At 34.1% G+C, this 8,659-nt stretch overlaps 1 protein-coding gene across 1 annotated transcript in view; it reads left to right on the top strand.

Annotated features, from left to right (window-relative positions):
• Nucleotides 1–4,141: 4,141 nt before the first annotated feature.
• The window catches only part of LOC117123225 (organic cation transporter protein-like), a 13,743-nt gene continuing 9,225 nt past the window's right edge, over nucleotides 4,142–8,659 (top strand). Inside the window, exons 1-4 of the mRNA XM_033269075.1 lie at nucleotides 4,142–4,596; nucleotides 5,448–5,551; nucleotides 6,254–6,408; nucleotides 7,568–7,739. Of these exons, the coding sequence (XP_033124966.1) occupies nucleotides 4,177–4,596; nucleotides 5,448–5,551; nucleotides 6,254–6,408; nucleotides 7,568–7,739 (851 nt within the window). The 5' untranslated portion in view covers nucleotides 4,142–4,176. The remainder of the gene's footprint in view (nucleotides 4,597–5,447; nucleotides 5,552–6,253; nucleotides 6,409–7,567; nucleotides 7,740–8,659) is intronic.

Raw genomic sequence — 8,659 nt, 5'->3', positions numbered from 1 at the left:
TGCTCATGTATATAATATTGGTTTAAACTCTCTGACTCAGGTTAGCTCTTATAAATACATAGGAATAAATTTTACTTCAAAATTGGACTGGGGGTTGCATGTTTCGCAGACGAGATTTAAGGCTTCTAAATTGCTGGGGTTCATTAAACGAATCGTGCGCTGTAGAGACGAAATCGTAATTCCGAAATTATTTTGTGCAATAGTTCGTCCAATTAATTAATAGTTATTAATACACCTGTCTCTTATACACATCTAGATGTGTATAAGAGACAGGTGTATAAACTTTCCTGCACGTTCAAAACTGGCGCCAAATCAATCAGCGGAGTGTGTTTAGAGCTTCTCATCGGAGCTAATAATAATAATAAAAATTAGCAGCTAATAATAATAAAAATTAGCAGCTAATAATAATAAAAAATACTTGGCCCTAAGATTGTATAATCTTGTTTTGAAGTGCTTTTAATGACTGAACGTGTTTAATTGTTGGACACTGAATATTATAAAAGTAGTGTTGCCGTTTGACGGGGCATAAACTGGGCGCATTTTGATCACATATGTTTAACCATCTAAGGAAAGCTAGTGAGAGTGGGAATCGCAATACTATTCACTCAAGCTGGAAATCTCATCAAATAAAGCTCTGTTCCCACAATCAAATTCTATGTGACAAATACATGTGATTTGCCCCAATATGGGTATGACATGACATCATCATGCCCTCATATGGACAGTTCACACAGATCTGTCACAGTGTGGATAAATCTTTAAAATGCATTATTATCAACGTTTCCATAGCAGACGTACAACAGACATTTATTATCAGATCGGACAACGAAAGTATACATTACAACAGAACATTAATTCGTGTTTGGAAAAGATGTAAATGAGAAGTTACATAACCGATTCTCTCTCATCCTGGTACATTTCGTCTGTCTGACGAGAAATATTCACAATGTGAAAAAAAAATCGCTTTTATTAAAAAAGAAATAGGAATACATTATATTACATAGACTGACGAAATCATTTTAACATAGACTAGAGCTTGCAGTAAGCTTACATAAAATTGTGGCGGTGGCGGTGATGATGGCGATGATAATGGTATTGGTAATAATAATAATTTTAGTTCATTCACTCTTTGATTTTTCATGTTACCAAATGTGGTAATTCAATGCGTTATGACCGCAAATGCATGGTTCAAGTCATGGGCACAACAATATTTCTTTGTGTATATTTTATTTATATATATTTTTTTGTTTTATTTGCTTATTTTATTTATGTTATCTTGTTAATTGTAATTGTTGTTCGTTGTTCTCATTGTCGTTATCACTACTGTTTTATTTTTAATAACAATTGTAATTTTGTATGTTACTTCTAACTAATTTGATGTGCATCAAATAAATAATAAAATGAAAAGAAATATATTACGTTATTTTCGAATAGAACAATCGACACTAATCGGTTTCAACGGGTTAACGCCCCACACTAAGGACTTTAGTACTCACCCCAGATTTTCTCCTTCTTTCAAAGTTTGAGGAAGATTTAACCCACGTGTCTCCGGAAGCAATAACGTGACAAGACCAGCAGCGATGGCTAGACCTCCAAAGATTAGATATGGGAACTGTTCAAAAATGACACCAGCGAAAAGGATCTGTATAAAGAAAATAGTAAACTGTCAGCAATATACTTGGTTTTGTGCTGTAAGATGGCGTAAGATATTTAAGGGTGATATACCTTTTAAAAATATTTGTTTAAAGATTACTATTTTAAGATGTGTATTAAATATAAACCGTGTGGTAGGTTTAAATAAAATGAATATGTTATAAAGACATAACTATATTATGAGAACATTAATTCAATATAGGAATTAAAAGATAGCCTACAACTACAACTAACAAATCAATCAATCTAGAAGACATGTTTCCGGAATGCCATCTGGCGAGAATATAGAAGCAATCGAAAAATGTTGATCGCTAGGCTCATGTCGTTAATATATTGAAATTTGGCGGAATACACAAAAACCTGCGTATCTTCTAAACTAACAAAATTTCCAATCAAGAACTCTTCAATCGTTGCCAGACAGAGAGCATGGAAACAATAACCGAAAAAAAACAACTACAACTAACAAATCAATCAATCAATCTAGAAGACATGTTTCCGGAATGCCATCTGGCGAGAATATAGAAGCAATCGAAAAATGTTGATCACTAGGCTCATGTCGTTAATATATTGAAATTTGGCGGAATATACAAAAACCTGCGTATCTTCTAAACGAACAAAATTTCCAATCAAGAACTCTTCACCCGTTGCCAGATAGAGAGCATGGAAACAATAACCGAAAATATTATGGAAATGGCTTGTCCATGTGCTAAGAAAGGAGCCTGATAACATTGCACGCACACCTTTGCATTGGACTCCAGAGAGGAAAAGAAAGAGAGGCAGACCTAAAAATACATGGAGAACAGTTGAAGCAGAGATGAGAAACTCGAGGCACTCATAGGAGTCCTTAAAGCGGTTGGCTCAAGACAGCGGTGATTGGAAAGCTCTGGTTGCTGCCCTATGTGCCCGAAGGCATTACGGGCAGAAGTAAGTAAGTACACAAAAACATTATTGTTATCAGACTGAAATTTAAAAATATTAGAATTCGTTATAATGACGTGACTTTAATGAAGTGATCATTGAGATTATAACAGTTTGTGATTCATGATACTACGTCACGTTGTTTTCTTATAAAATCGTACCCGTCCAGCATTTTCTGCCTACACTCTAATTGGGTCAAATCAGATTAACAATTAAGAGTACGTTAAGTGTCACTTAGAATGGTATTGTTCTTGTTCTAGTTAGTGAATTGAAAGGTATTCATATGCTTGTCAAAATACATTTCCATGTGCTCGGCTATCACACACTTTATGTTCTGTCACAAAATGTACGCCTACCTTGTGACAAAACGTGGTCCATAACTATCATGACTAACTCTCCCTAACCAAGGTGGTCGTGGTGGCACGGCCATCTTCATGAAATTCCACCTCCCAAAACCACACCTATTAAGCTCAAATGTTTCGTACCCACAGGTTCTCCCCAGGGGTGGCGCCAGGACCTGCCCGACGGAGGGGCTAAAGGCCCCGACGGGGGGCTAGTGGAGCGAATCGAGTCTCACTTGGCTGGGGCCAGGGGGCCGCCTAGGTCCCCCGGTGGGGGTGCAGGGGGCGAAGCCCCCTGGACGCCATGGATATTTGATGAATTATGGCGAATTTTTATTACTTATTCGATGGGCATCGAGTTACTATAATATGACTTCATGTAGGAGATGTGTATAAGTACGGGTAACTAGCTGTACTGAACTTTCTGAGTAAATTGAGGGCGCAATTGCAAACAATGGTGCTTAGCGAAATTTGATTGGCTAAATCTATGGCAGCCATCTTGGATGGTACACACACAGTTCTGCGTATTTCGAACATCGAATACATTGCGGTTAGCGCTCTTAGTATTCTTATTATATCTCTATGGTCCCAACTAATTTCTACAAAATGCAGACAAGAGAACGTATAAACATCTCTGTGACTGACGGAATAATCGGTGCCGAGTGGTCGCTCCACTTGATATGGGAGAGGGAACTTGCTGCCTACTTGCAAAGTGGTCTTGGATGGCTAGGCCCACCGTTGATAGTGGAGTGGCAACCCTTCGACTATTTAACACCGGGAGACAATCTCCTACTCAAAGTGTTCTGCGTTCTTCAACGTGCATGTCACACATTTCCATACGGGACCAACATTTCAAATGTCTAATCAGAAAGACGCTGCGTTTTTAACCTAACGGCCGCCCATACAAAAAAAGAAAGATATACGAAAAGGATCTATTAGCAAAAAAGATGTACCAGCAAAAATATATCTTACCTATTACTAATCAATCAGCAAGGTACTCCTATAGTCCCTCATTGGAGCTAAAAATTAGCTGAATTAACAGACATGACCATATGGTACAATGATATTCGGTTTATTAGAATATAAACCGAATACCATTGTCTGCAACTTATTACATAGATAAGCTATTGGACCAACTCAACATTAGTATTAAAAATACTGTACTGTAATATGTTACATATCTGTATTAATACAGATTTATTTGCTAGCTGCAGCCTTGGAAGAATCATTTGACCGGAATTTCATTTTAAGTACCGGTACGACGATGGAACCCGAACGTAATATACAGCATTTTGACGATATTTTTCAACATATCGGACCATGCAATCAACGTTTTTTCCTTTCCTATATAATTGTTAGTTTATGTGTGATATCAGCTGGTTTGAATTATCTATCCATAGTATTTCTGTTTCCTGAAACTGATTTCTGGTGCCAGGTTGACGAGTTGGATAAACGGTGTTTCGATTTAAATTTAACAGAGGTTGAATGTGTGGGATTAAAGCACGATTACCGACCAACAGACCAGAGTAGTACTACGTTAATCGAAGGGCATTGCAGTCAATATAATCTTACTGATTACGAATTTAGTTCCAACACAACATCATTGAAAATTGTATCTGTTCATAGGTGTAATAATGGGTACGAGTACGATACTACCAAATATAAAACTTCTGTAACGCAGGAGGTATGGTAACCGGTTCGATAATTTCAACTTATCCCTCTAACCATTTTCTGTTCTACGCGGTTTTTGCAATAGGATGTAGAAACGGGCGATTTGTAGCTTACAAATCTCATTGCTCTCAAGTCTAGGTGATAGTCAACCTTGATTCCGTTAACAAGAAATATGTTCTTAATTTTATTATTTTAAATTCACCACAATTTGTTGGTTATTTTGAATTAGTGAAATAGTGTAGGCAATTGGCTGATAATTTAGTTCAATCTTTAGTTTACCTACATGCAAAACACTTCAACAGCAATGCTAGTATGCAACTTTATAACTTAAATACCGAGTTTGAACCTTAGGAATGTCACATAGTTGACTTTTCCGTTATTACTGTCAATAATACAAGTGCAATATAAATATTCTTAATCAAACAGTGTTTTTTCTATGCAATCAGAAAACACTTGAAGGGTTTTAGGAGTCATACTAAATTAAGTTGGAACTTTTAAAACCTTACAACAAACTATACACAGCTTACACGATTTTATGAGATCATGAAAATTAAAAAATGATATATCATAAAGGCAAAGAGAGAGTATATATTTATTATATAGGGCTATTTAAATTATGTAGATATAATCTATCTTTTATTATTATGTCATTGAAAAAGGTGAAAATAATTTAAAATCCCCAAGATCACTCTGTCTTTTTTGTCATTATCTCTCTAATGTCGCTATAAGATAAGTTTTTTTTTTTTTGTTTTTTTTTTGTTCAGCTGCAAATATTTTACGAATTCTTTTTCCCCTCATATTTCAAGCAAAATTTCCCCTGCACGCGTTAAACACCAATAATTATTGAAACATTTATTCTTTTAGTTTGATTTGGTTTGTGAAGATGGTTATTTAGTACCTCTAGTAATCTCGTCAACTTATATTGGTACATTGTTCGGGGCACTTATATTTGGAAATATTGCGGACAGGTAAGAAAGCCAAATAATATTTTGTATTTTGTGTTTACTATCTGGATAAAACTATACTATCTTTCCTTTTATAATGTTGGATTCACAGAAACGTATATTTCTCGCTGATGAATTCAGCCGCTGTGTCAATAGATTCTGATTCAAGAAAAACGTCCCAAATTTGTGACTTCAAGACATCCTTGTACATCTTTCATGGTATCACGCGTCAATACTTTCACTTTCTTAATAAATGTGTTTAAGATTGTTTTAGCTTCTGTTTGTATTAGCGAATGAAATGTATCGTTTTATGGTCTGATAGACTGATATCCGTTCCAGGGAACATACTGTTTTATAGGCGTTTTTTAAATGTTACCACAGTATTTTGGCTCACGTCTTGTTGCCAAACAAACGTAATATAGTAATGTGATAAAACTGATATATATCTATGTGTTTTGTATTAATTTTTATTGATATATATTTGTAATTACTGGATGGGAGTGGTTCTCTGACATATGTTATAGTAATTAAGTTTACTTAGAGACCAGGCCCTCCCATCCTTCTGTCTTGATTGCCAATAAAGAATGGAAATAAGATTTGGATGATTTTTTTCAACCGCTTTGAATTATTACAATGGTTCTTTGTTATATGTTAATTTATCAAAACATTTGTCCTCAATTTGTGTGTAATATAATTTACCGTATGTTTTGTTGATTATTAATATAGATTTGGGCGAAAGAGGACCATAATGCTGTGTATGTTGATGTGTACGTTACTAAATATTATTGTCCTATCATCACAATGGTACTTGATGTTCATTACTTTCAAAGTGATTTCAGCGGTATTCTCCATGGGGGTTTTCAACACAACATTTGTCATGGGTATGTATGTTGCATTTGTATTTCATTGAATATAAGTATTTTGAAAACTTTAATGCTGTATGTTTTAGAGCAATACATAATAGGCCTAGTACCTAATAAATAATATAGGTACATTGGATATGTCTCTATCAATAAATAATAATGCAAAATAAATTTTTTAGCGAGTCAACATTATACCATAGACAAGCACCACCCAGCAAGCAATTCTACGTTATAATAGCGTTATAATTGCGTTGAAGTTTAAGTACTTTGTATTTATAACTTAATTTATAATTTCATTATTTAGTCAGAAATTAAGTTATAACTACGTATTTACATATACTGTATATTAATGCTTGCGATACACCACGTAGATAGTTCTGAAAAATTAGCTGAATTAACAGACATGACCATATGGTACAATGATATTCGGTTTATTAGAATATAAACCGAATACCATTGTCTGCAACTTATTACATAGATAAGCCATTGGACCAACTCAACATTAGTATTAAAAATACTGTACTGTAATATGTTACATATCTGTATTAATACAGATTTATTTGCTAGCTGCAGCCTTGGAAGAATCATTTGACCGGAATTTCATTTTAAGTACCGGTACGGCGATGGAACCCGAACGTAATATACAGCATTTTGACGATATTTTTCAACATATCGGACCATGCAATCAACGTTTTTTTTCCTTTCCTATATAATTGTTAGTTTATGTGTGATATCAACTGGTTTGAATTATCTATCCATAGTATTTCTGTTTCCTGAAACTGATTTCTGGTGCCAGGTTGACGAGTTGGATAAACGGTGTTTCGATTTAAATTTAACAGAGGTTGAATGTGTGGTTGAAGTTTCTGAAAATAACTGTTGTTGGTTTGACAAAGTCTCGACGTTTCGATTGAGTTGCTTCAGTCGCCTTCAGGAGAATAATATCTGCAGAAATTCCGAAACAGATATATACTTATATGTTTGGGTAGTGAGAATTGCTGCTGATTAGTGGAGAACTAAACAATAACTAAGACTACATGTGAAAAGGCGAATGCAAAAAAGCAAGTATTCTTCTTGTTGCTGTAGGGTTGCTTGTTATTTTTATTATTATTATTATTATTATTATTATTATTATTATTATTATTATTATTATTATTATTATTATATTATTTTGTTTCAGGATGTGAACTTGTTGGTCCATCAAGGCGGTCTTTAGCCGGGACTTTCATCTCAGTTCAGTGGTCAATTGGTTACATGATAGCCTCATTGTATGCATACCTGATACCTTATTGGCGTTTTCTTATACTGGCAATGGTAATAACGGATATTTGTATCTGCATTATGATTTTCTGGTAAGTCACTCTGCCTTTTGTCATTCTAGTCCCTTGTCATTGGCGGATCAACAGTCATAACATATGATTTATGTTGGGATAAATAAATTGGTAGCCAATTTACCATCTTGGCATTTCAGACGGACCAGAGAAGCTATAGAAATTTGCAGACACGATACATTACACCAGGATACCGAATATGTCATTAGCGATATTTGGTTTTCCATATTTAATCGGACCTAAACCAATGCAACACATCTCAGTATTTGTTTGGTTTTCCACCAATCAGCAGCAAAAACACTTAAGTATTTCAGTGATTTTGTATTTCTGCAGATATAATTCTCCTGAAGGCGATTGAAGCAACTCAATCGAAATGTCGAAATATTCTCAACCAACAACAAAATTTCTTTTCAGAACTATTTACGTAGTGTACCGCAAGCATTAATATAATATATACACATGAACCTTGAAGTAGGCCTAAGTTTATAGGAATATTTTTAAAAATAACAGAAACTAGCCTACACACACACACCCACACACCCCACACCCCACCCCCACATATATACATATATATATATATAAATATATATATATATATATATATATACATATATACAGAGATGTATCATTGTGAAATGATGTAGCACGTTGTTCCATAACAAATATATTGGTGAACAGGAGTGGACGAAATATTCGTGTTTAATAAATTATGTTCCAAAAATACATCAACTTGACTTTTGTTTTCATTGTTATCACTTCCACATATATACATATATACATACATATATATATATAATTATTTATATGTATATTATATGAACTGCCATTATAGTAAGTTGAATATTGCATATTGCAGCTATTTATTTTAACAGATATAATATTAATAATAAAATTAATAATTAAAAATTAATTAAAATAATCGATTTTGAACAACAATACTC

This window comes from Anneissia japonica, unplaced genomic scaffold (genome assembly GCF_011630105.1).
Source record: "Anneissia japonica isolate Jap-2015-1 unplaced genomic scaffold, ASM1163010v1 scaffold1258_len173354_cov150, whole genome shotgun sequence".
In the NCBI taxonomy this organism is placed as follows: domain Eukaryota; kingdom Metazoa; phylum Echinodermata; class Crinoidea; order Comatulida; family Comatulidae; genus Anneissia; species Anneissia japonica.
Note: the sequence above shows the minus strand (reverse complement) of the source record. Positions and strands in the feature narration are given on the sequence as shown.